Source organism: Panthera uncia, chromosome C2 (genome assembly GCF_023721935.1).
Source record: "Panthera uncia isolate 11264 chromosome C2, Puncia_PCG_1.0, whole genome shotgun sequence".
Taxonomy (NCBI): Eukaryota; Metazoa; Chordata; class Mammalia; order Carnivora; family Felidae; genus Panthera; species Panthera uncia.
Window position 1 is genome coordinate 70,407,844 of NC_064810.1, and position 26,979 is coordinate 70,434,822.

At 43.6% G+C, this 26,979-nt stretch overlaps 1 protein-coding gene across 1 annotated transcript; it reads left to right on the forward strand.

Annotated features, from left to right (window-relative positions):
• The first annotated feature begins 5,918 nt into the window (after positions 1 to 5,918).
• Positions 5,919 to 26,329, forward strand: SLC51A (solute carrier family 51 subunit alpha). The gene is made up of 9 exons (XM_049629184.1): positions 5,919 to 5,956; positions 6,558 to 6,652; positions 20,055 to 20,209; positions 21,137 to 21,210; positions 21,636 to 21,794; positions 22,350 to 22,461; positions 22,756 to 22,902; positions 25,219 to 25,324; positions 25,861 to 26,329. Exons 1-9 carry the CDS (start codon positions 5,919 to 5,921, stop codon positions 26,067 to 26,069), a joined length of 1,095 nt encoding a protein of 364 aa, XP_049485141.1. The 3' UTR covers positions 26,070 to 26,329.
• Positions 26,330 to 26,979: the final 650 nt, after the last annotated feature.

The following is a 26,979-nucleotide window of genomic DNA, read 5'->3' on the forward strand; positions in this document are numbered from 1 at the left end:
AATGCAGGGCTTGAACTCACGACCCTGAGATCAAGACCTGAGCTGAGATCAAGAGTCTGACTGAGCCACCCACGTACCCCCTTGTGTTGTTTTTATGTAATCAAATCTATTTATCATTTCCTTAGCATTATTTTACCTTACTTTTCCCCTCTCCTGTCTGATGAATATTTAGCTGTATTTCTTGTGTTCTCTTCCATTTAATTCTTTAATCTGAAACTAATGTAAGGATAAAATAGAAGGTAAAGGCCTGAAGTGTATTTTTCTCATATCATTATAATCGATTATTCCAGCAGTAGTTTTGAGTAAGCTTTCTTTTCTCTCTTACATCAGATTCTAAATTTTTCATATATACTATGATCTGTGGGCAGCACTGGGAGGTGCCTTCCAGACACCCTCAGGAATGAAGAACTTATCCCCCAGCTGCTAGAAGACAGACTCAGCTTTGGGGAGTGCCTCCCCTAGAGAAAGTGACCTCACCCAAGGTTCTGCCTCCTTCCATAGCAGTTTGCATCCAAGGAGTGAGCAATATACAGTATAAAGGCCCACACACTTTTCTCAGTGCACAACTACTCTCCGTGCACAACCATTCTGAAGGGCCATCCAGCCCCTGTGTGACCTATACCTTGGCTAAGGATATTGTTGGGCTCTTAACACAGGCTGACTTCTCCTCTGCTCAGTCCTGTTTCCTTTCCTTTGTTTTTACAGGCATTGATCCTAAAATTATTCCCTAATGAACATCGTGCATGCTAATCTCTAAAGTCCATTTGCAAATTTTTTGTTTTATCTATTTATTGAATTTAGCACCATATATTTTGATGTTTGTAGTTTTAGAATCCAGGGTTTGGAGGGGTTTTTTTGCATTTTTTAAAAATTTATTTATTTTGAGAGAGAGAGTTTGAACAGGGAGGGACAGAGAAGGAGGGAGAGAGAGAATCCCAAGCAGGTGCCCAGCATGGAGCCTGACGCAGGGCTCAAGCTCAGGAACCCTGAGATCATGACCTGAGCTGAAACCAAGAGTCAGTCGCTTAACCAACTGAGTCACCCAGGTGCCCCTGCTTCTTGCATACTTAGTTGTCATTATCTGAATCCCTAAATTTATGATGCTATGTAGTAAACAACAAATAAATGCAAAAGTATTAAATGATGAATAAGAAATGAGGCCTCCCTCAAACATCACCTTTCATTAAAACTAGCATCTTCTGGGGTGCCTGTGTGGCTCAGTTGGTTAAGCGTCCAGCTCTTGACTTCAGCTCAGGTTGTGATCTCACAGTTCATGGATTCTAACCCCATGTCGGGCTCTATACTGGCAGTGCTGAGCCTGCTTGGGATTCTCTCTCTCCCTTTCTCTCTGCCCCTTCCTTTGCTTTGTCTCTCTCTCAAAATAAATAAACTTAAAAAACTAGCATCTTCCTTTTCCGTTTCAACTGTAATGCAAAACAATGCAAGTACAATGCCAATTTACTACCAAGTAACACTTAAAATCTTGCAAAAAAAAAAGCAGAGTTTTATACTGATATAAGTGATATTGGAACATCATTTAAATCACCCAAAAGGTCATCAATCAATAAGGAGCTAGTCTAAAATAGCTAAAAGTTCAGAAAGGGAAAATCAACAAGGTTGACAGCCTAGTAGGCTCTTCAAAAAAAAGAATGGCTGATAGCTTCACTAGTAAATTCTATATGACATTAAAAAATGAACACCAATCCTCCTCAAACTCTTCCAAGAAACAGAAGAGAAAGGAACACCTTCCTACCTCATTCTGTGATGTCAATATTACCATGACACCAAAGCCAGCTGAAGACATCACAAAAAATCCCCTACAGACTAATATCCTTTATCAATATGGATGCAAAAATCTTTGGTGAAATACTAGCAAACTGAATCCAGAAGCATATTAAAAGATTATACACCATGACCAAGTGGGATTTATTCCAGGAACCCAAGAGCGGTCCAACACACATAAATCAGCGTACTACACCACATTAACAGAATGAAGGAAAAAATATATATGGTCATCTTAATGAAGAAAAGGCATTTGGCAAAATCCAATACCATTCCATGATTAAAACACTCCACAGCCTAGGAATAGAAAGGATGTTTCTCAAATAAAGGGCATTTATGAAAAACCCACAGCTAACATTACACTTAATGATGAAAGACTGAAAGCTTTCCTTATAAGATCAGGAACAAGACAGGGATGCTTGTTTTTGCCACTTTTATTTAACATTGTACTGGAATTTGTAGTTAGAGCAACTAGGGAGGGAAGGAAGGAAGGAAGGAAGGAAGGAAGGAAGAGAGGGAGAGAGGGAGGGAAAGAAAGAAAGAAAGAAAGGGCATCTACACTGCAAATCTCCAAAATCTCTATTTGCAAACACAATTTTGTATATAGGAAACCTTAAAGAACACACACACACACACACATGCACGCACACACATATACAATATCAGAGCTAATAAATGAGTTCAGGAAAGTAGCAGCATTATTCATAGCCAAAAAATGGAAATAACCCAAATGCCCATTCACTGATGAATGGGTAAACTAAATAAGGTATGTCCACCCAATGGAATATTATTCAACCATAAGAAGGAGCAGAGAACTGGTACCTGCTGCAACATGGATGAACCTTGAAAACATGTCCCATGAAAAAAGTCAGGCATAAAACGCCAAATTGTATGATTATATCTTTTATTTTTAGAGAGACAGAGCATGAGTGGGAGAAAGGGGCAGAGAGAAAGAGAGAGAGAGAGAGAGAGAGAGAGAGAGAGAGTCTCAAGCAGGCTCCATGCTCAGTGTCCAACATGGGGTTCGATCCCACAACCCTGGAATTATGACTCAAGCCAAAATCAAGAGTCAGACGCTCAACCAACTGAGCCACCCAGGAGCCCCCATATGATTCTATTTAGTAGAATCATTTGCCAGAATTGCCTATTTGCCAGAATAGGCAAATCCATAGAGAGAGGAAGTAGATTAGTGGTTGCCAGGGGATGGGAAGAAGGAAGAATTGGGAAGTAGGAGGTTTCTTTTTGGGCTGATGGAAATTTTCTGCAATTAGAGTAATGGTGATAGTTGCACAACATTATAAATACACTAAAAAACCACTGAATTAGGGGCACCTGGGTGGGTCAGTTGGTTAAGCATCTGACTTCAGCTCAGGTCATGATCTCGTGTTCATGAGTTCAAGCCTCAAGTCAGGCTCTGTGCTGAACACTTGCTCAGAGCCTGGAGCCTGCTTCAGATTCTGTGTTTCCGTCTCTCTGCCCCTCCCCTGCTCACACTCTGTCTCTCTCTTTCTCTCAAAAATATATAAATGTTAAAAATTCTTTTAAAAAACACTGGATTTTATACTTTATAATGACTAAACTGGTGAATTTTATGTTATGTGAATTTTACCTCAAGAAATTTTTTTTTAAAAAGAGACAATGGCCTTTAAATATCAAATGATTGAGGACCCCTGAGGAAAACTGATGAAATTTATGGGGTTTTTATACTATGATTTTTCAAAAATGATCCTTACACCAAGAGAACCAACATTGAAGTGATAGGTGTGTCCCATCATATAATCATGCAATTTTGTGAGACTATTTAAGCAAAAAAAAAAAAAAAAAAAAAAAAAAAAGAAGAAGAAGAAGAAGAGTGAGTCATTCTTCTTGGGTCTAAAATTCAGGGTGTGACAGCCAGCAGTCCGAAATTAGCAAGGGAAGAACGTGACTGGCAGGTCCAGCTCTCCTCTTGCCATATCTTAGCTAGGGGTGGGCTGGCCTTGAGTCAGGACGTCATTGCCCTGGACTATCCGTGGGTCACACTGCATAGACAGCCACCTAGGGATTCTGGGTGGGGCAGAAGTACCCACTCAGAGTGAAAGCCCTCCCTCTCACCAACACCCTGCCATTCCTCCCTCCCTCGTCATCGGACCTAAGAATTAACCAGTCTCCCCTGAGCCTCCCAGTCCCTGCTGCTTAGCTGCATAAACGCGGTGTCAGTCTTGGCTGCCATCCCTTCCTGACCCCCTCTGGTTCTTCGTCCCCCTCCCCCTGCCTCCCCCTCCCACCATTCTGTCCTGAAGGAATTTCAGAGAACATCTTCAACACCCTGCTATCTGCTCTAAGGAAGTCTAAAGTTCAGGGCTTTGGGCAATTAAGCTCAAGGCCTCTCACCAGGCTAGAGAGGAATGACCCAGGGAGCATTCCTGTGGCAACTGCTGAGGAAGCTGAGTCAGCCCTGTCTCTTGGCTTTGTCAGGGTGGAACCAAGGCAAGTGACCCTCTCCAGGTCAATGCCTTTGTTTTCCTTGCTGTGCACTTGCCTCCACCTCAGAAGGCAACCGAGTCCCTGAGACTACACTGTCCTGTCCCAAGAGTTGTACTTTAGGAGGAGAGCGAAAGAGGGAGAGAACTGCGCTTGACCCTTGGGGGATATTTTTAGGTGTGTGGGGACAGGAGTGGGTGTCCTCTTCACACCACATCACTGACTGCTTCCTCTGATTGTATCTCCTCCCCATCCCGGAATCAACTCTCTTGACCCTCTCATGGGCCCTTTTCTTACCTGAACCTCAACGGAGCTCCTAGTCTAGGTCCCTTCTGCCTCTCTCTACACTCCCATGGCTCTCCATCCAACCTGATGTCATAACTTCTCTGAGCCTCCGTTTCTTCACCTGTAAAATGTGAATAAAGACAGTACTTACTTTACAAGACTGGTTGCAAAGTTGCAGTGAGATAAGGAACATACTGCATTTTCTACAGCACCTGGTGCACCCCAAATTCTCAGTAAACGTTTGCTGCTGCTGTTGTTGTGCTTTTATTATTTCATCAGTCATGTAAGCGGTTCTTTTTTTTTTAAAGTTTATTTATTTTTGAGGGACAGCAAGCAGGGGAGGGGCAGAGAGAGAGACACACACACAGGCTCCAGGCTCCAGGCTCAGAGCTGTCAGCACAGAGCCCGACGCGGGGCTCGAACTCACAAACCATGAGATCATGACCTGAGCTGAAGTCAGACGCTTAACCACTGAGCCACCCAGGCTCCCCAGTCATGTAAGCAGCTCTAAAGAGCACTTAGGATGTATTAGACCCTATTCCGGGAACCTAAGGGTACTATGCTTGGATTCAAATACTTTTAAATCTACTTGGAGAGGGAAGAGAACATAGTTCTCTAATCAACACAATAGTTCAGAAAACATATCATTTGGCACAGCTTTTCAGAATCTATAAAATTTCTCAGAAATCTAACTCAGCAACTCTGCCTCTGTACCTTTGCTGCATCTTGGGCTGCTGTTTGGCCGAATACACCCATCATCAACATGAGCTGGGCTGAGCTTTGGGAAACCCACATGGGCCTCGCCTGGCTTTTCCAGCTCGTCCTTCCTTCTGCCTGACAGGCCAACAATGCCAGCACAGCACAGTCCCGGAATTGGCCCTGACTCTCCCATCTCTAGGGGACCAGAGACTGAGTTCCAGACAGGTCCTGGGAGAAAGGGGGCTGCTGACCAGTAGTATTGCATGGAGGATACAGAACTTTACTCCTATCATCACCCTAGAAGACTCCTTAGAGGAGGTGTAGGATGAGGGTTGGTAGCAGCAAAGGGTGGCTAAAGGGATCTGTGGGAGGGAGGAAGGAAGGAAGGACCACACCTAGAGAGAGGGAGGAGTCAGCAACTGGGGGGGGGGGGCAATTAGCCAGTTAAAAGGATCAAATTCCTCCAGGGTGAACTCTGAGATAGGTTCTAGGGATTTGCGGCACAGAAAGCCCGAGAAAAGGGAGTCAGAGACGAAGACTCTGTCACTCCACCTACACGTGGCCCAGGTCCTCTGAGAGAGTCCAGCAGGCAGCAGAACCAGCGGGAGCCGCCTCCTTCAGGGCGCCCACCTTCCTGCCCCTTCTTGCCCCTCAGTGCCTGCTGGAAAGCCAGACAGGGGGAGAAGACGATGGAGCCAGACAGGACTCAGATAAAACTTGACCCCAGGTGAGTGAGGGTAGCAGGCCCAGAGCCAGGAGCCAGTTGCTAAGCCGTGGAGGCCCCTATCTCATTGGACTGTCCCTCCCTCCCTCTTAGGTCCTTTGGCTCCCAGGACACAGAATGAGGCAGACTAATAATGGTTTGGCTGTCCCCAAGGTCCTGTGGGTTTGGGCCAGTGTGTGATCTTTCAGAGCCTTGGTTTTGTCCCTCAACTGGGAAGAGAAAAGTCTCAGAGGTAGGGGATGTGAAGGGCATGCACAGAGCCCCATCCAGCTGTGGACTCACCCCTGGTGCTAAGGGTCCACTCTTTCTGTGAGGCTCTGCTCTTTCTCTATTGTCAGCCACTGGACTGCTGCCCCAGTGGAAGTGGAGAGAGTGAACTGTGGGCCCTTTGGGCACCTAGGCCAATCCTGCCCCTGGCCTAGGCGGCACCTGCCTTACACACTAGCCTGGGCCAATTTCCTCTAAGAATCAGGCGCCAAGGGGAAATGTACAAGCAGCCCAAACTCAGGAGTGTTTGCGGGAGTGTCAAATAACTGATGTTCCTTCTGGTCCCTCCCTACCTCCCCAATCCTCATATTCTGAATGTAGGTTGGTGTCTCTACAGGTACACGGCAGATCTTCTGGAGGTGCTGAAAACTAATTTCAGCATCCCCTCTGCCTGCTTCTCTCTCGCTCCCACTGCTGCCCAACTTCTGAGAGGTAAGTCAAGGCCCCTCCCCAGAGAGAACCAAAAGGAGGACATGAGCACCCCGGCAGGAAGCTGGGACAGCTGAGGGAAGCTGAAGACAGGTGGTCCTGAGCTGGCCAGCCTGGAGAGTATCTACATATCATGGTTAAGGCCTTGAGGAAGAACAACCCCTTAAGGAGCCAATAGGCCAAAAGAAGGGCATGACCACCTAGCCAGGGAGACACAGCTGCATGTTGGGCCTCCCACAAACTCCAACCTCAAAGCTCATTCAAGTTGGGGACGCTGGCTTGGAACGTTTTTCTTTTTTTTTTTTTTTTCTTTTTTTTTTTTTAACGTTTATTTATTTTTGAGACAGAGAGAGACAGAGCATGAACAGGGGAGGGGCAGAGAGAGAGAGAGAGACACAGAATCTGAAGCAGGCTCCAGGCTCTGAGCCGTCAGCCCAGAACCCGACGCGGGGCTCGAACTCACAGACGGCGAGATCGTGACCTGAGCTGAAGTCGGCCGCTTAACCGACTGAGCCACCCAGGCGCCCCTTGGAACGTTTTTCAAATCCCGGAGCCATCCAGGGAATCGAGATGGTGCCTAAATGATGCAAGAGCCAACAAATCCCCTAGGGGACTGTATAAGAGCCGCTTTGGGAAAGGGTCTGCATCATTCTAGAGGGGTGGTTATTATGAATAATGTTCTTAACACTTAGGGGAACCTGTACAAGTACTCTGACAGTGTTGGACAACTAGATCTTATACTGAATCGCTTTTGAACGTGAAAAGCCATTTATTTCCTGGCCACCTAAAATATGACAACCAGATGACCCCAGCACCGTTATAGCAAATGTGGCTCCCGTCCATATTTTATTTTGTCTTCCTACGGCATGATTAACCACCTCTCAGACTTTCATGAATAGGAGTCTGTGTCTCTATGGAATCCTTACTGTTTTTTCCCCAGCCTCCTTCTTGATGTCGTCACCTCAGTGCACAGACTTTCCGAACAACAGGATGTGGTCAGTGTGGATTAGAAGGCAGACACGGGCATGTGCTTGGACAAAGCTCAGCCTTGTTTCAGAGCAAATGACAACTGCCGGGGTGTCCAGAGAGGCTTTGCAGCTGCTGTGGGGTTTGTGCCAGTACGTAGCTGCCGCGTCCGGCTCCAGGAACCTCTTGTTCAGAGTGCGGCTCTTCCCTTAGATGAGCAGTTGTCAACCAGAGGCAATTTTGTCCCCCAGGGAACTTCTGGCAATGTCTAGAGACAGTTCATTTGCCACAGCTAGAGGGTGCTATTGGCACCTGGTGGGGAGAGGCCAAGGATGCTGCCCCGAATACAAAGGAAAGCCCCTCACAGCAAGGAGTTGTCTTGGCCAAAGTGTCAATAGCGCTGAGGTTGAGAAACCCTGCCTCACACAGTAAAAATCGATCTCACATGGCTTTGCCGCGGAATGTGCGAATGGGAGCACCAAGGATGTTCAAAGTAGGGAGACCATACTGGGTCCGGTAGTCTTGCGAGCTGCCTGTTTGCGGGGGGAGGGCGTGGAATGTCGGAACGGGTAAGCAAACTGGAGAGTGGAGAGCAGGCAGTGGGCACTGCTGAGGTGGTGGTGGAGGCAGAATGAGCAGGCAGATTCTCCACACACTGAGGAGCTTGATCTGGCAGGATTCCAGGTTGCTGGTGAGGAGGCAGAGGACAACTGAGAGGGCTGGACAGGTGAGGTGGGGCCTGATGAGCGGCAGGCAGAGAAGTTGTACTTTATCCTGTGGAGAGAAGGAGCCAGTGAGGGCTCTAGACTGGGAGGGGCTAGAGAGTGCTTCAAGGTAATTAATCAGTAATCAGGATGGACTTCAGGGAAGAAGAGCCTTGAGAAGCAGGGGCGTAAATTGGAGGTTATTGCCCCAGCCCAGCATGAGGAATGAGAGTCTGAGTCAGAACGGTGTCAGGGAAAGGAAGGGAAGTTTGGAAGACAAAGGTTATCTAAAGAAAGAGCAGGCAATCTGGTCAATACCGATACAAGGTGAGCGAAGGAAAAAGAGACCGTGAGGGAAGCGAAGGAAAAAAAGACCTGGGGAGCTGGGCAGGGTGATGACATGACACTAAGAGTCAGGAAGCCAGGAAGAGGCACCCACTGAGGATGTGGCAAGAACCCTTCCTCCTCTGTTAGTAAACCGTTGCTCCTTAAATTCGATGCCATTTAAGAAAAAGCTATTTTGGAAGAACTGTGGAACCTTTCAGTAATCTGGGTTTTTTTAATGTTTATTCATTTATTTTTGAGAGAGAGAGAGAACACAAGCAGGTGAGGAGGCGGGGGACACGGAATCTGAAGCAGGCTCCAGGCTCCGAGCTGTCAGCACAGAGCCTGATGGGGGGCACAAACTCATGAGCTGTAAGATCATGACCTGAGACGAAGTTGGATGCTTAACCCAATGAGCCACCCAGGTGCCCCCAATAATCTGTTTTTGAAATGCCTGTGATATGATTGCAATTGTAATCCCTACAGGATTTTTTTTTTTTAATGGGCTGATCCAAACATTTATGTGAAAGAGTGAAAGGCCAAGAAAAGCAAGACAATTTTGAAAAAATGCAAGGAGCGTACCTGCCCTCCCAGGGATTAAGGCTTACAAGAAGACTAAGCCATGAGGCAGTAAGTGCAAGGGTCCAAACAAGTGGAAAGTGGAACAGAACAGAATGCCCAGAAAGAGAGCCCACTGGGGAATGTGCTCTATGACAGGACATTACACACCTCAGCGGACAGAATGGACTCTTCAAGAAGTCACCTGGACTATGTATCTGTCCCTATTGCAATATAGCTCCAAAGTATCTTCAATCCACACAGCTTAAATACCTAAATGTAAAATGCAAACTTTTTTACAAAAGAAAATACAGAAAGGTATCTTTATGATTGGAAGTAGAGAATTTCTTAAATAAAACACAAAAAAGCACAAATGATCATGGAGATTGGCTACATAAACAAACAAACAAACTTCTATATAACTATAAACACTATAAACAATGCTAAAAGCCAAACCATAGACTGGGAGAAGATATTTTCAAGCCCTAACCAACAAGGGATAAGTAGTCAGTATAAGAAAAATTACCCAATAAAAGTTGTGTAAAATATGTGAACAGATAGTTCATAGCAGAAGAAACACTAATGACCAATAAATATACAAAAAGATATTCTATTTTGTTAGGATTTAAGGAGCCCTGAATTAAACAATAGCACGTCATTTGACTACAATGAATTTGAGGTAACAGTGAGCACTTGTGGGCCGCTGGTGGGAGTATAATGGGGACAACCACTGTGGAGACTGATTAGCTCTCTACAGCACTGAAGATGCTCATCTCCTCCAGCCCAGAAATTCTGATTTTAGGTGTATGCATAAAGGAACTGTCCTAGGGGCACCTGCATAGCTCAGTCTGTTGAGCATCCCACTCTTGATTTCAGCTCAGGTCATGATCCCAGGGTCTTGGGATCAAGCCCTGCATTGGGCTCTGCCTTGAGTATGGAGCCTGTTTGGAATTCTATCTCCCTTTGCCCCTCTCCCTGGCTCACTCTTTCTCTCTCTCTCTCTCTCTCAAAATAAATAAATAAATAAATAAATAAATAAATAAATAAAATAAGGGAACTCTCCTATATGTGCTAAGGAGACATGTCCAAGAGTACATATTGAAGCATTTGTTTATCATATGAGAATAATATCATGAAAATAATGTGTGGAAAAAAGCATTTTGCAGGATGATGCCATTTATATAGATTTTTAATTAATTAATTAATTAATTAATTTATTAAGTGGGTTTCACACCCAGTGTGGAGCCCAACACAGAGCTTGAACTCACAACTCTGAGATCAAGACCTGAGCTGAGATCAAGAGTGGGAAGCTTAACCAACTGAACCACGCAGGCACCGCCATACAGATTTTTTTAAATACAAAGCAATATAGTATGTTGAATATGCACATACGTTGTGAAAAACTAAAACGTAAATGAAAAAGATATACACTAATTTCAGAACAGTAGTTAGCTCTGAGAGGTGAGGTGCAGAAGGGAAAATGATCCAGGGGGTGTGTACAGGGGCCTTCAGATACATCTGTAATGTTTTTTTTTTTTTTTCTAAAAATAACTTTTGAGGCAAAATTGGCAATATTGTAACACTCTTTAAAATGGGTTATGGGTATATTCATGTTTGCTCTATTCTCTTTATTTTTGAAATTTTTGTAATTTAATAAATTATTTTAATTTATAAAAAATCATTTTTGACAGGCTGTGATGAGATGTTCGTTTTAAAAGTATAAAATTTTATTATACTATAAAATTATACTATTGTAGTAATATAATATGTATGCACTTTAACCAGGGTGTTTTTTAAAGCTACTTTTTATTGAACAAATACTACATGCCAGGTGCTGTGCTAAGAGGTCAATGAGAGAATGAATAACCTGTCCAAGGTCAAGAGCAAGTAGTAAGTGGAATTTTTCTCTGAACTCTGATTCCAGAGACTGTGTTCTTAACTTCCATGAAAACAAAATGCAAAAATGAAAATAACTTTTGGTTAGGAACTAGCTGGAATTATGGATCATACTCTTCCAAAATTTTAATGTCCTTATATTGTTTTCATTATTAAAAAAAAAAAAAGTAATCTTCACTATTTCAGAGACAGTGGGACATTTGCTAGTTGCTAAAGGTATAATTGTATTCAAAATGGCCAGTTAGACAAGCATTTCCCACAGTGTGTCCCTTGGAGTACTAATCTCAAGTAGTGCTTCATGAACACAGAATCTACAAAAATAAGTTTTGTAAAATCTGTATTCTATAACCTCCAGTAGGAAATTAACAGTGTAAATCAGATTAAAAAGTTGAGTATGGGAAGAAACAGGTTTAATTTTGTTTAAGGCATTTCCACAAATCCTTTGGCCATAGAACACTTTTGTCCCATAATATCCGTTAAGATGCGAAAAAATAAGATCGGGGACGATCTTCAAAGAAGATATATGAGTTTCATGGAGAGCAGGAGCTCTCTTTCTTAGCTTTTGTGCTGCGGCAGTGGATACAAGAGCCTGCAGATGGCACAAGTATGAGAAAGAATATAAAGTGCCGAAGCCAGCAGTTAGAAGAGATTGCAAAAGCATTTGGGTACTGAACAGTCAGAATATGCCCCCAACCCACCTTCATAAACTGAAACAACTTTTTAGGGTTGCATTGGATCATTTATAGCACTCCACATTCCTTTCCATAGTCATGTGAACACACACCAAGAGTCAATGTGGGCCTAGCCAGAAACCCCTGGATTGAAATCCCAGCCCCATAACTTCCAGGTTGTGTGACCATGGCCAAGGTGCTTGACTCTCTAAGCCTGGTTTCCTGGAAAAGGCTATAAAAAGGGGATGATCCATAGGAATTCTCATGGGGTTATTTCTTTCATTCAACAAATAGCCACAGTTGCTGTTCCAGGCACTTAGAGATGGAACAGAGAACAAACAAGCTTGACAAAGTCCCTGCCTTCTTGGAGTTTACACAGTTGGGGGAGGGGCGCAGGAGAAGGCAGCAGAAAATAGGCAAGTAAATAAATATGTAAATAACTTCACCGTGAGAGGCAGATGGGGACAATAGCACACTCAGAGAAGGCTGGCTGAGAAGGGGCATTTGAGCGGAGAACTCATGGAGGAGAAGCCAGCCACTGGCAATACAGGGAGAAAAGCTGAATGGGCAGAAACCAAGTGCTACCAAGTTCTGGAGGTGGGCACAGCTTCTATGGCTATTGGGAGGCTGAAGGAGGGGTAGGGAAATCCCAAACCTCAATAAACAGAGAAGAGTTGAGCTGATGTTTGAGATTGGAAAACACAGGGTGTGGGAGAGGATGAGGGATCAGTGCCCGAGACCTAGGGACAGAAGTCAGGAAGGGGACCGTGGTTCTGGGCGTCAAGGTGGGGCAGATTTTCAAGGAGGAGGGAGCAGTCAAGACAGTTAAGACTGGGAAAATTAAAAAAAAAAAAAGTGGTGGGGGGGCGGGCGGTGCATCAGGGTGGCTCAAGTGGTTAAGGGCTGACTTCGGCTCAGGTCATGGTCTCATTTATGACCATGGTTCGTGACCAGATTCCTGAGTTTGAGCTCTGCTTCAGGGTCTGTGCTGACAGTTCAGAGCCTGGAGCCTGCTTTGGAATTTGTGTCTCCCCTTGTCTCTGCACCTCCCTAGTTTATTATCTGTCTCTGTCTCTGTCTCTCAAAAATAAATAAACAAAAAAAAAAAAAAAAAAGAAGAAGAAGAAGAAGACAGTGAAGACTGGGAAGGGCTTTGGCCTTGAATGGCTTTTGAAAGGGCTCTCCCTGAGCTGGTGAGGACAAGGTCAAGGAGGGGTGAGGAAGTCAGGCCCTGAGCGACCTCCAGAAGTGACTTACCTTTCCAACAACGGACCTGAGTTTTTAGAAATCTACTGAATTAATTTTGGTATCTGCCTATCTGGACTTTATCTTTTGTGAGTATTTTTTTTTTAACATAAATATTTCCGTTGTAAAAAATAATTCAGATTCAGTAAATCTGAAAATCCAGAAAAGTAGAAGGAGGAAGAGCCATCTATACTCCTGGCACTCAAGAGACAGGCACTGCAAATACGTTGGTGTTAGTTCCCCCCCCCCCTTTTTTAAATGTTTTATTTATTTTTGTGAAAGAGATAGAGAGATCACAAGCGGGGGAAGGAAAGAGAGAGAGGGAGACACAGAATCCAAAGAAGGCTCCAGGCTCTGTTGGAGCTGTCAGCACGGAGCCCCACATGGGGCTGGAGGAACAGTGAGGTCATGACCTGAGCCAAAGTTGGCCGCTTAACCAGCTGCACCACCCAGGCCCCCCCAGTGTTAGTTCCTTTTTCCATGCTTTTATTTAGCATTAGTTGAAATCATGCCATACCTCCAATCTTATGTCCTGTTTTTAGAAGCATGACATCATATGAGTTTTTTCACATTATTATATATTTGACAAAATGTGCCCTTTTAAAAAAACATAGTTTTGTTATAAAATACAGATTTGTTATTGAATAATTGAAAACGATAGAAAAGAAAGGAAAATTCACCTATTCTTGTCACCCAAAGACAGCATATTTAATATTTTCTTTTAATATTTCTAGGCATTTTTCTGTGAAATGATTTTTTAATGTTTTTATTTTATCAATGTAGTATGTGAACATGGTTAAAATTTCTAATAATACACAAGCGCTACTAATGCAAATCAATCAGTCCTCTGCTCTATCCATTCTCATTTCTAGTCTTCCTCCTTTTTCAGCTAATGGTTCTTCTGATAGTTACCTTCCGATCACCCATATGTGCACACCATTGTTTCCCGGAGGATCAATTTTGGGCATCAACTGTGGCTGCCTCTACGATACATAAGGCTTTAGCACACACAGCACGGACCTTCTCCCATTCTCTCCATACAATTATCTTAATATTTTTGGTTGGTTATCTTTCTAGATTTACTATCCATTTAGTTTATTTCTTATTCTGCCAACCAGGGCAGTATTTCTTGATTTTCCATTTTGTGAGATAAAGATATTAGTGCCCCACTCTTTCTTCCAACTCTTTTCTACCTTTCTCTCCCCAAACATGGTTATAATTTTACTGGGCTAATTTTGCAATCTTCTTTGCTGACATAAGATTTTTTTAGGTATAAGTTACATATAGTAAAGGATAATGATCTCAAGTATGTAATATGATGCATTTTTACTTATGTGTAAATCTGTGAAACCAGCATCTTGGTCAAGAAAATGGAACCTTCCAGCATCCAGTAGGGTCTTTCGTGCTCCCTCCTTAGTTCATATGCCTTCTAATACTACTATTCTTTTTTTTTTTTTTAATTTTTTAAAAATGTTTTTATCTTTGAGAGAGAGAGACAGAGCACTAGTTGGGGAGGGGCAGAGAGAGAGGGAGACACAGAATCCAAAGTAGGCTCAGGGTCTGAGCTGTCAGCACAGAGCCCAATGCAGGGTTAGAACTCAGGAACGGCGAGATCATGACCTGAGCTGAAGTTGGACACAACCGACTGAGCCATCCAGGCGCCCGCCTGAGACCACTATTCTAAACTCTACCTCCTCTATGGATCATTTTTCCCTATTCCTCAATTTATATAAACAGACAGTTTACCAAACAGTATGTACTCTTGTGTCTGGCTTCCTTCCCTCACCATTATGTTTTTAAGATTGATCCATTCTGGGGGCGCCTGGGTGGCTCAGTCGTTTGGGCGGCAGACTTCGTCTCAGGTAATGATCTCACGGTCCGTGAGTTCGAGCCCCGCGTCGGGCTCTGTGCTGACAGCTCGGAGCTCGGAGCCTGGAGCCTGGAGCCTGTTTCAGATTCTGTGTCTCCCTCTCTCTGACCCTCCCCCATTCATGCTCTGTCTCTCTCTATCTCAAAACTAAATAAACGTTAAAAAAAAAATAAGATTGATCCATTCTGTTGCCTGTATCAGTTTATTCTTTTTAATTGCTGTGTGATATTCTATTATGGGAATGTATCACAATTTGCAATTGACCTTTGAACAACATGAGTTTGAACTGCATGGGTGCACTTAACACAAGGATTTTTTTTTTCAGTTTATTTATTTTGAGAGAGAGAGAGAGAGAGAGCCAGGGAGGGGTAAAGAGGGAGGGAGGGAGAGAGAGAAAGAGAGAGAGAGAATCCCAAGCAGGCCCTGCACTGTCAGCACAGAGCCCGATGTGGGGCTCAAACTTAGGAACCATGAGATCATGACCTGAGCCGAAACCAAGAGTAGGATGCTTAACCAACTGAGCCACCTGGGCGCCCTTATGAGGATTTTTTTCAATAAATATATGTATAGTAGTGCATATATATTTTTTCTTCCTTATGATTTTCTTCATAACATTTTCTTTTCTCTAGGTTACTTTATTGTAAGAATACAGAATATAATACACATAACATACAAAATAAGTGTTAATTAACTATGTTATCAGTAAGGCTTCTGGTCAACTGTAGGCTATTAGTAGTTAAGTTTTGGGGAAGACAAAAATTATACGCAGATTTTCAACTGTGCATTGTTCAAGGATCAACTGTATTTATTTGTATTCTTGTTGAATCAATATGAGCTATTTCCAGTTTGGGCCATTATGAATAATGCTGCTCTGAGCATTCTTCTGGTGATTTTAAGCACTCATTTCTATTGAATAGGTGTCCAGAAGTGGAATTTCTGTGTCATAGGGTAGGTTTAGCTTAAAGGCATACTACCAACTGCTTTCCAAAGTCATTGTGCCACTCCCAGCTGAAATATATGAGAGTTCCATTTTTTCCTTATCCTCATCAGCACTTGGAATCATGAGTCCTTTTAATTTTAGCCCTGTTGGTGGGTATATAATGGCATCTCGCATTTGTATTACCCTGATGACTGTTGACATTTAGCGCCTTTTATGCTTCTCAAACGTTGAGGTACTTTTTTTTCGTGAAGTAACTGTTTAGGTCTTTTTTCTTTTCTTCATTTATTTTTTTTTTTTAATGTTTTTATTTATTTTTTAAGGAGAGAGACAGAGCATGAGCGGGGGAGGGGCAGAGACAGGGAGACACAGAATCCAAAGCAGGCTCCAGGCTCCGAGCCGTCAGCACAGAGCCCGATGCGGGGCTCGAACTCACGAACCGCGAGATCATGACCTGAGCGGAAGTCAGATGCTCAACCGACTGAGCCACCCAGGCGCGCCCCTCTTTTCTTCATTTAAAAACATTGTGTTGTCTTGTTCTTACTGATAGGAATTCTTTATATATTACAGATACAAGTCTTTTGTTGGATATCTGTATTGCAAGTACCTTCTCTCAGTCTGAGATTGTCTTTTCATTCTCTTAATGGTTTCTTTCGACAAATGAAAATTTTTAATTTTAAGAAAGTCCAATTTATCAATTTTTAAACTTATGGGTAGTGCTTTTGTGTCCTATTTTAAAAGATCTTTGCCTAGCTCAAAGTCATGAAGATATACGTCTCTGTTTTCCTCTAAAAAATTTATTGTTTTAACTATCACATTTAGGTGTTTTTGTATGATATGAGGGAGCAGCCAATGTTCTTTTTTATCCCCCAAAGGATATCCAGATAACCCAGAACTCTTTCTCAAAAAAAAAAAACCACTCTTTTCCCCATGAATTGTAGTGGAAATTTTGTCGTAAATCAGATAACCATATATGTGGGGTCTGTTAATGCATTTTTTTTTGTTTTTTTGAGTGTTAGTAAGTTATTACTCTTCTCAAGAATTATTACATATTCTTTACAAAGATTTTTTTTATGGCACAAATTTTTCAGATCTCGATAATTAATATTCATTTAGGTACTTTATTTAATAATTCCAATATTGTTGGGCACTTGAGTTGTTTATAACTTGGGGCTATTAGTCAATATATTATAAACATTATCTTTTAATGGAACAAAAATAATATATCACAGTTATTTTGCTCTTATCTGATGACTAAGCAGATTGACTATTTTCCCACATGCCCTGAACTGTGTTAATATCTTTTTCCATTTATTTGCAAGTGTCCTGTTTTTGTTATCAGTTCTCTTTATCTAATAAAGATCTTAAACTTGAGTACACATTTATTAAAAAGCTTTTTCCCTCAGTCCGTTTGCTGTCTATTTCTTTTAAACACTTAGAAAGAAGTTTACACACTTTATATTAAATTTGACCATCATTCTCTTTGCGATTTCTCAGATTACTCCTAAGCTTAAGAAGGTTTTTCCTCTCCAAAATCTTCATGAAAATACAATTCTCTCTCTTTTTTTTCTCTCAATTTTTCCAGTTTGATTTTTTTTCTTTCTTTCTTTTTTTTTTTAACTTACATTCAAATTAGTTAGCATATAGTGCAACAATGATTTCAGGAGTAGATTCCTTAGTGCCCCTTACCCATTTAGCCCATCTCCCCTCCCACTACCCCTCCAGTAACCCTCAGTTTATTCTCCATATTTAAGAGTCTCTTATGTTTTGTCCCCCTCCCTGTTTTTTTTTTTTTTCAACGTTTTTTATTTATTTTTGGGACAGAGAGAGACAGAGCATGAATGGGGGAGGGGCAGAGAGAGAGGGAGACACAGAATCGGAAACAGGCTCCAGGCTCCGAGCCATCAGCCCAGAGCCTGACGCGGGGCTCGAACTCACCGCGAGATCGTGACCTGGCTGAAGTCGGACGCTTAACCGACTGCGCCACCCAGGCGCCCCCCCCCTCCCTGTTTTTATACTATTTTTGTTTCCCTTCCCTTATGTTCATCTGTTTTGTCTCTTAAAGTCCTTATATGAGTGAAGTTATATGATTTTTGTCTTTCTCTGACTCATTTCACTTAGCATAATACCCTTCAGTTCCACTCACGTTGTTGCAAATGGCAAGATTTCATTCTTTTTGATTGCCGAGTAATACTCCATTGTATGTATATATAGCACATCTTCTTTATCCATTCATCCATCGATGGACACTTGGGCTCTTTCCATACTTTGACTATTGTTGATAGTGTTGCTATAAATATGGGGGTGCATGTGTCCCTTCGAAACAGCACACCTGTATCCCGTGGATAAATGCCTAGTAGTGCAATTGCTGGGTCATAGGGTATTTCCATTTTTAGTTTTTTGAGGAACCTCCATACTGTTTTCCAGAGTGGTTGCACCAGCTTGCATTCCCAATCCTGTTTGATTTTTAAAGACATCCCTTTAATCTATCTAGAATTATCATGATATATGACAGACTTAATGGGTATCTCCATGAGTGTTTGAAGTACTCGTTTTTGTTGTAAAGGGTAAAATCATATTTAAAAATCCTCTGATGTTTATATTTTAAAAGTTTTGAAGAGGAGAAGGTAAAGTCTTTTTAGTAAAGGACTGCAACGAGTTTTTTAATGTCCAAACCTTGCAGGGCCTTCTGGAACAGTATCCAGAGAGATAACTGAGGAAGAGGCAGCAGAGCTAAACAGTAACAGCAAAGTCAAGCCAGTAGTTGAGTCACTTAGTATCCTGACTAAGCGGAGGTGGGTGGAGGAAGGGCTGGGTAGGAGGACAGAAAAATAGCAAAACCCTGTCTTTTATGGCCTGTGATAGAAAAAGTTTACTACTGACTTTACAAGTCCAGCTTGGGAGCTAGAGTCTAAGGGCCACCTCCCCCATGCAGGTCCTCTGGATTGGTCATTCGACCTAACTGTGGTCAGAGGTGAAGGGCCTCTTCTGGATAAAGCAACAGAGAGAAAAATGTGTGCCCTAAAATAAGAGCAACCAGGATCGGCGTGGTATTTTTTGACAGATTCATCCTTGTCCTGGTTGCTCCTTGTGGTGGCACCAGGCATGGCTGATCCAGATGACGACTCAAGCTTTTACTGTGGTGTGGCCTCCTTCCTCCCTGCTTTGGTTTCATCTCTCTGAGCTGACCTCAGTCATCAAAACGTAGGGTGAACCAGCCAATGTCTTCCTCCTACTTTACTCCCAATGCACTGGGACAACAGACTGGGCTCTGGCAGTCTTCTTTTCCCCCTTCTTCCTCTCATCAAGACAGGTGGTGGGAAAGAGGGTCAACCAACTAGGGAAGAGACTTAAGATAAATGAGGGTCAAGGCTTAGTCACCAAAACACAGAACCCTTTTTTTAAAACTAATTGTTGCACAGATGAATCACGTAGTCAGAAGCACGTATCGTGCTGATAATGGTTTTTCCTGTTAGCAAAAGTGAAGCCGGAGGAGTTTCACCAGTATTTTTCAAAATGTTTGCTATCCTCTGACCATTACCAGGTGAGCTTGTTGAAAATGCAGATTTCTGGGTCCATCCCAGATCTATTAAAGCAGCATCTCTGAGGGTGGGACCCAGACATCTAATTTTTAACAACGCCTCAAATGACTGCAAGAAACACTAAAGAGAGCTACTGGACCACATTGAAGACTAATTATGAGGCCAACATGAGCCAAATGTCCTTGGAGTCTTTACTTGTATCCGTTTCTCTTTTGTTAAATTCCCATCCTAACGTCCCAGTTTCGTGACATAATTTTGAAGTCAAATTTAAACGGCTCTAAAGTATATACCATTCATTACATTCTGCTTTAATTATAATGTTAATTGGTCCATGTTTGCTAACATGACACCGTTTACTGGAAGTAGTAAAGTTGAATAGGCCCTGCCAACCTCCTAATTCAAAATTTTTGCTCGTTATGTAAAAACTTGTTTGGTGTCTATATCCTGGTTGAGGTAAGCCTTACCATACCTAGAATCATCTGGTCTGGTCTCCCATCCATTCAGAAGAATGACTACTTTTTAGCTACATGCTCAGGTCTAAGAAAATGCCATTCTTCTGCATGGGCGGAAGCCTAGACCAGATAATTCCAGATATGGTAAAGCAATTTAGATCCAAGTGAGAAAGCCCACACCTTCTGCCCCTCATCCCTGGTCTTTAGTTAACAAGAGTCTGCCTTCTCTTTCTACTTTAGCCTTGGGCCCTGCAGAAATTGCCCTCACAGTCATTATGACTCTGCTTGCCCTGGGCTCGGTCACCATCTTTGTGGAGGATGCTGTCTACCTGTACAAGAACACCCGTTGCCCCATCAAGAGGAGGACTTTGCTCTGGAGCAGCTCTGCACCCACGGTGAGGGCCTTGTAGCTGCCCTTTGGGAGGGACTAAACAAGAGACAGGAACCGTTCTGCGAATTCCTCTAAACTCAGCATTTCAAGCCAGCAAAGGGTTGCCTCCCTCTACCCACTTAGGATGGGGGTTTGTAATGCGATCTCCATTTGCAGTCAGGACACCCCGCCTGGGTCAACAGGCAGTGGGACACAGCTTGAATTCTTGAGTTCTTTGAATTCTCAGAGACAGCTAGAGAAACTGCTCACCCCACCAGCAGCCCCACTCACTACCTCCCCACCACAGTATCATTGTTAAAAGCAAGCTTCCTTCCTACACAGGCAAGCAGTGGTTCCTCAGACGGGAGGGAGGCAAAGAATTTTCTTTCCCATGGGGACAACTCAACTCTATCCTTGCATTATAGACCTTTATAACCCACTCTGATAGCCATTGTGTAGGTCTCTGACTTGTTCCTAGGCCATAAGATTAGACTTCCGTTTCCTTGTGGTAAGGTCTGTGTGTGTCTGGAGCGGAGAATGGAGCCCTTGAGGTCCTTTTCTAGCAGATGACACCTGCCTGGGCCATCTCAAGTCATCAGAGATGCTCTAGTAACACGTGGCATTGAACAGGAAGGGCTGGATCTTGATCCAGTTCCTCCCAAGGATGAACTCGCCTACTCCTACTCCGGGGATATGGGATGAGATAGTCTTCAAAATGACATTTTGACTTACAGTGACCAGCTGTCTCTAACCCTAGATACAGAAGGAACTGACTACTAAATTAAAAAGAAAAATTAGTTGATTTGATTGTTCTTCCAGATGGCCACTTTTAAGTAATGCTGCCTCATGTGTTCGGGTTTTGCTTCCTTGAGCTTTTGCCACAAAAATTTGAGAGGGTGAGCACAAAGACTCCCTTCTTGCCCCAACCAGCTTCTTGCTTGTCTTCAAGCAGGTCGTGTCTGTGTTCTGCTGTTTTGGTCTCTGGATCCCTCGTTCCCTCATGCTTGTAGAAATGGCCATAACTTCGTGAGTGTCCTGCCCCACCCCCAGCTCTGAGGTGGGTACCCTTTTGCTCCCCACTCACCCAGGACTCCAGAGTCTGCATCTTCTTTTATCCCCTATCCTTTCCATAAATCCCTGAAAATCAATTGATCATGAGTCTAGCCCCTTTCAACTTGTGCTAATCCGGGTCTCTTGAACTTCTGGTTCTCTTCATCTTCAGTCACCATTTTGTTCACATAGGCTCAAATTCCCCTCTTCCTCAGCCCCTGGACCCTGTCCTCTTCCTCTTGCTGGCTCACACATTCCAAATGCCTGGTCCCTACTGGACCCCCTCAGTGAGCCCCACCTCTCCTTCACCCTTTGCAGTCTATATGTCTTTGGCAACAAAGGGGTATCCCCTTTCCTGGCCACCTCCCCCTCTGTGAAGCTCACCTCTACTCCCACTCCAGGTTTTACTCAGTATGCTTTTACCTGCTGATGCTGGTCATGGTGGAAGGCTTTGGTGGGAAGGAGGCAGTAATAAGGACACTGAAGGACACTCCGATGATGGTCCACACTGGCCCCTGCTGCTGCTGCTGCCCCTGCTGCCCCCCACTCATGCTCACCAGGTAAGGTGGGAGGGAGAGGCAGAACTGAGGAACAGGTTAGCCTCTCTCTTCACTCTCACAAGAGTCTCTGTGGCTCCCTCAGCCCTGCTTCAAGCCTCTTGGAATCAGGTTTGTATGGGACAGAGCCAGTGGCGAAAGGGCGGGCATCCCGCAGCCAGCACCCACACATTAGGCACCCACCCAGGGGTGAGGGAAGCAGAGGAAGGAGAACTCCAATTTCCATCACTTAGGCTCACTGCTGCCCACACACTTTATCACACTGGACTTTGGGCTACTTACTTGTCTCTTATGCCCATTTTGGTTAAAGAGGTTGGGGTCAACTTTCTGATAGTCCTTGCTCAAAGGGCAGCATTCTGGTCAGATGAGTGGGAGGCAAGAAGAAGGTTCCCAATGCTCTCGACATTCTGGCTTCTTCCTACGTCCCCATCCATTTAGCCATTTTGGTGTCTATTATGACAGACAAGCTTCAGCCCAGGATCCCAGTGAGGGAGCTGGAAGGTCTTCTTGAGGTGGACACTTTATGGGTTCATGTTCCCAACCCTCTTCTTCCTTTAGGAAGAAGCTTCAGCTGCTGATGTTGGGCCCATTCCAGTATGCCTTCTTCAAGATAACACTGAGCCTGGCGGGCCTGTTTCTCATCCCTGATGGCATCTATGACCCAGCAGATGTAAGCCAGGAGTAAGGGGCAGCAAACTCTAAGACTCAGTTCCTCTGAGCTCTAAAAGGAATAGTTGGAGCCAACATCCCCTGATCCAGGGCTCCACAAACAGGGTAGTCCCGGCAACAGTGTGGCCACAGAAAAGGTAGAGGCTTGGACTCTGGTGGGGAGAGGAGAGTGGAATAGGCCAAGGCTTTGGGGCTTTTTATTTATTTTTTATTACCTTTCCCACCATGGAAGAGGAGAAATAGAAGGAGAAAAGGACTTGCCTTCCTCACTGACTACTTTCTGATCTGCCACCAGATTTCTGAGGAGAGCGTAGCTCTGTGGATCAACACTCTCCTCGGTGTGTCCACCCTGCTGGCCCTCTGGTCCCTGGCCATCCTTTTCCGTCAAGCCAAGCTGCACTTGGGCGAGCAGAATATAGGAGGCAAATTTGTTCTGTTCCAGGTAACTAGAATTGGGGTTAGGAGGTGAGACTAATAAAGGCAAAGAGCGGGTCCGAGAATCTTGTTAAGCCTAGGTTTCCGGTGAGACCTGGAAAAGGATCCCTGCTCCTTCGCAGTTTTTGCTTTTCCTGTGCTGTAATAGTTTCCTAGCGCTGCCCTAACAAAATATCACAAACAGAGTGGCTTAAAACAACAGAAATGTATTGTCTCATAGTTCTGGATGCTAGAAGTCCAAAATCAAGGTGTCAGCCAGGCCACGTTCCCTCTGAAATCTACAAGGGAGAATTCTTCCTTGACGCCTCCTAACTTCTGGTGCTTTGCCAGCAATCCCCGGCTTGCAGCTGCATCACTGATTTTGCCTCCGTTATGACATGGCATGTGTCAGGGTCTTGTGTCTCTTTTCCTCTTCTTCGAAAGACAACAGTATATTGGAATAAGGACCCACCCTACTCCAGCACGTCCTCATCTTAACTGATGGCATCTAACTACACCAGAACAATGATGCTCTTTCCAAATAAGATCATATTCTGAGGCCCTGGGGGTTAGGACTTCAACATATCATTTTAGGGGACCCATTTCAACTTGTAACAGATGTATTACCAACCTTGAATTCTTCTACTTTTTCTTTTTTCTTTTCTTTTCTACCCAATACTTCCTAAAACTCTGTATCCCACCACCACCACTAGCTTCAGCATTATCATAGTTATGAACTACCTACACCACATGCTAGGCACTTTTCATACATTACATTTGAATTTGCACAACAATCTTTGGAGTCATTATTATTTCTATTTTACAAAGGAGGAAACTGCGACCCAGAGATATTATTGGGCTTCCTCCAAGGCACATATGTATGGGGCTAAAATTTAAACTTAGATCTGACTCCCAAATCTACCCTCCTTCTCATTACATTGTCTCTTCACCTTCACACCTCTTCTGAAAATTCTCTGCAAAGCACATTTGTTCACTTTTTACACTTTCCATTCTCTTAAGCCCAGATAACTTCCACCAAATACAATGACTTTAAATTTTTTTAATTTTTTTAATTTTTTTTTTTTTTGTGAGAGAGAGAGAGTACAAGCAGGGGAGGGGACAGAGAGAGAGGGAGACACAGAATCTGTAGCAGGCTCAGGCTCTGAGCTGTCAGCACAGAGCCAGACGAGGGGCTCAAACTCACAAACTGTGAGATCATGACCTGAGCCAAAGTCGGACATTTAACTGACTGAGCCACCCAGGCGCCCATAAATACAATGACTTTTAATCCAATCTTGTTTTCCTTCTCTCCCCATTATTTCTGTCTCCTTGCTAGGCCCTTCTTCTACTCCCAAGGCATAGTGACTGCTTTGTAGTCAACAGAGTGATTTCACATAAATTCTCATTTGATCTAAGCGGATGCCTCCAAAATGTGAATTTCCAGGCACATGAGAGGTAGAATTGAAGGAGAGGCCAGCAGAGCCTGAAATGGAGTCAGGGACTGAAAGGGCAGAAAGGATCTGGGCCCCAGAAGCACTTAGGGTCATGCCACAGGGTCAAGGCCCTATGATTGCCGAGCCTGCCTGTGATTATTGTGGGACATGCTGAGTCTGTCTTTAAAAGGATGACGTTTCATAAAAGTGCAGTCAGGGAGGGCAAGTACTAAGGCAAATGGTGTTGCTGGAGCCTCTGGACAGAGATTTTCTTTTTCTTTTTCTTTTTTCTCTTATTGTATTAAAATATACATAACATACAATTTGGCATTTTAACCATTTTTAAGTGTACAGTTCAGTGGCATTAATTATGTTCACATTGTGGTGCAATCATTATTAGCACCATCCATTTCCAGAACTTTTTCATCTTCCACACAGAAACTCTGTACCCGCTGAACGTTAATTCCCCATTTCCCATGCTGCCCAGCCCCAGGCATGGCAGAGATTTTTCAAAGGGCACCTTCATGGCTAATTGTCCATCATTCTAGGAGCAGGGATCTCAGATACTTGAGCCAGATGGAAATAGTCTCCTCTAACCATCCATCCTTTTCATCCATCCAGTGCTTGTTAGTATCCGTGGCTGAAATGGGGAAATAAACACGAACCCCCAATCAGTTCTTGTTTCTTGTCTCAAACGTTCATAAAATATTGGATAGAAGACAAGATTGTAATTTGCCTAAAGATCAAAACGCCACAAAATTTTACTCGGGTGAGTTTCAACCCTCTGCAACTGCACAGATCTAAAGGTCAGCCGAGCGTGCAGTGGAAGAGCAAGCACAGCGGTGGGCCAGCTGGCCGCAGTGCCACCGCCGCCGGGCCCAGCCTGCCCTTGTCTCTCCTCTGGTCCACAGGTGCTCCTCATCCTGACTGCCCTGCAGCCATCCATCTTCTCAGTCTTGGCCAACAGCGGGCAGATTGCTTGTTCACCTCCCTTTTCCTCTAAAGTCAGGTCTCAAGGTGAGCACACAGGGATTCCTCTCCCATTCCGGGATGGGCGAGAAGGGAGGGCCAGGGAAGAGCGGACCTTAGAACAGAGGTTGGGCCATCCTGGTTTCTATGCAGAATACTCAGAAATGGATCTCCCAGAAATCCTAGTGAGGCTTTCAGGAGAGAGTGACTTCTCTGACCACACAGAGGAGAGCTATAATCCCAAAGCTTGAGGCCAGCCCTGGTGGCCGACCCAGGAAGCCATGCGCTCAATTGTTAGCTCCTGGGAGAGGAATGGCTGTGGTTTGGAAGCAGAAGGTCATACTGATAAAACACACACAAAAAAGGGTTTAATGTTAGCCTCAGACTGCAGAAGGTAGAGAGCCAAGTTCTGGTTCTGGCTCTACCATTCATCTGGTACGTTATTTACGACAACTTAATATCTCTAGGCTGGGTTTGAGGATAAACTGGAGAAAGTGTTGCTGAACTCATATGCCAGGGCTGCTAGTGGGATACCACCTGTACCATTTAGCATAACCTACATTATATTTCACTCTACACTGCAGTGATGAATTGCCACCTTCTCATACTGGAGACTTTTGTAATGACTGTGCTGACACGCATGTACTACCGAAGGAAAGATAACAAGGTTGGATATGAGCCTTTCCCTTCCCCAGACCTGGATTTGACTTCAAAGCCTGAGGTGGACGGTTTGGACAATGAGCCTGTACATATTAAACGGGCACAAGATTTCCTCACTATCCCTCAACCTTGACCAAATGGGGATGGATTCCATCATCAGCACAAGCTGGCAGATTACATTTGACTATAGGAATGAAGGAGAATTATGGACTAGGATGCAATTATTTTGGATCTTGCCTGGAGAAGGTATTTTAGGTTTTATAATAAACAGGATAGAGTTTAAAACTCTGTAACTGGGTACATTGCCTCTGTGGGTGACACTATTAGCTCTTGAAGCTTGTATATTGAAAGGTCACTCCGAGTTTTCCTAAAGCCAGTGAAAAGGAGGAAAGTATATGGTAGTTTGCCTAGTATAAGAACAGGAGTAGAACTGAACCAGGCACCCCTATGTTTATTGCAGCATTATTTACAATAGCCAAGACTTGGAAGCAACGTAAATGTCTATCAATAGATGAACAGATAAGGAAAGTATGGTGTGTGCATGTGACTGTATGTGTGTGTGTGTGTGTGTGTATATATAAGTATATATATATATACACACACACACACACATATACACACACATATATACACACACACACACATATATATATGTGGAATATTACATGGCCATAAAAAAGGATGAGATCATGCCATTTGAGACAACATGGATGGGTCTACAGGGTATTATGCTAAGTGAAATAAATCAGACTGAAAAAGATAAATACCATACAATTCCACTCATAAATGGAATAAAATAAATAAATAAACGAAAAGCAGAATTGGAACTATAAATACAAACAACAAATTGATGGTTGTCAGAGCGGAGGGGGTGGGAGGTTGGACAAAATGGGTAAAGGGGACTGGGAGATACAGGCCTCCAGTTGTGGAATGAGTAAGTCACAGGAATAAAAAGCAGAGCATAAGGAGTATATAGTTAATGATATTGTGAACACAGTATAATGTATAAACTTGTCAAATCACTAAGTTGTACGCCTAAAGTT

Excerpts from the sequence above, each read along its gene's own strand:
- SLC51A (XM_049629184.1), top strand. The coding sequence starts at position 5,919 with ATGGAGCCAGACAGGACTCAGATAAAACTTGACCCCAG. Across the intron at positions 21,211-21,635 it reads GTAGAAATGGCCATAACTTC|GTTTTACTCAGTATGCTTTT; the intron begins GTGAGTGTCCTG and ends CTCCCACTCCAG. Across the intron at positions 21,795-22,349 it reads CCCCCACTCATGCTCACCAG|GAAGAAGCTTCAGCTGCTGA; the intron begins GTAAGGTGGGAG and ends TTCTTCCTTTAG.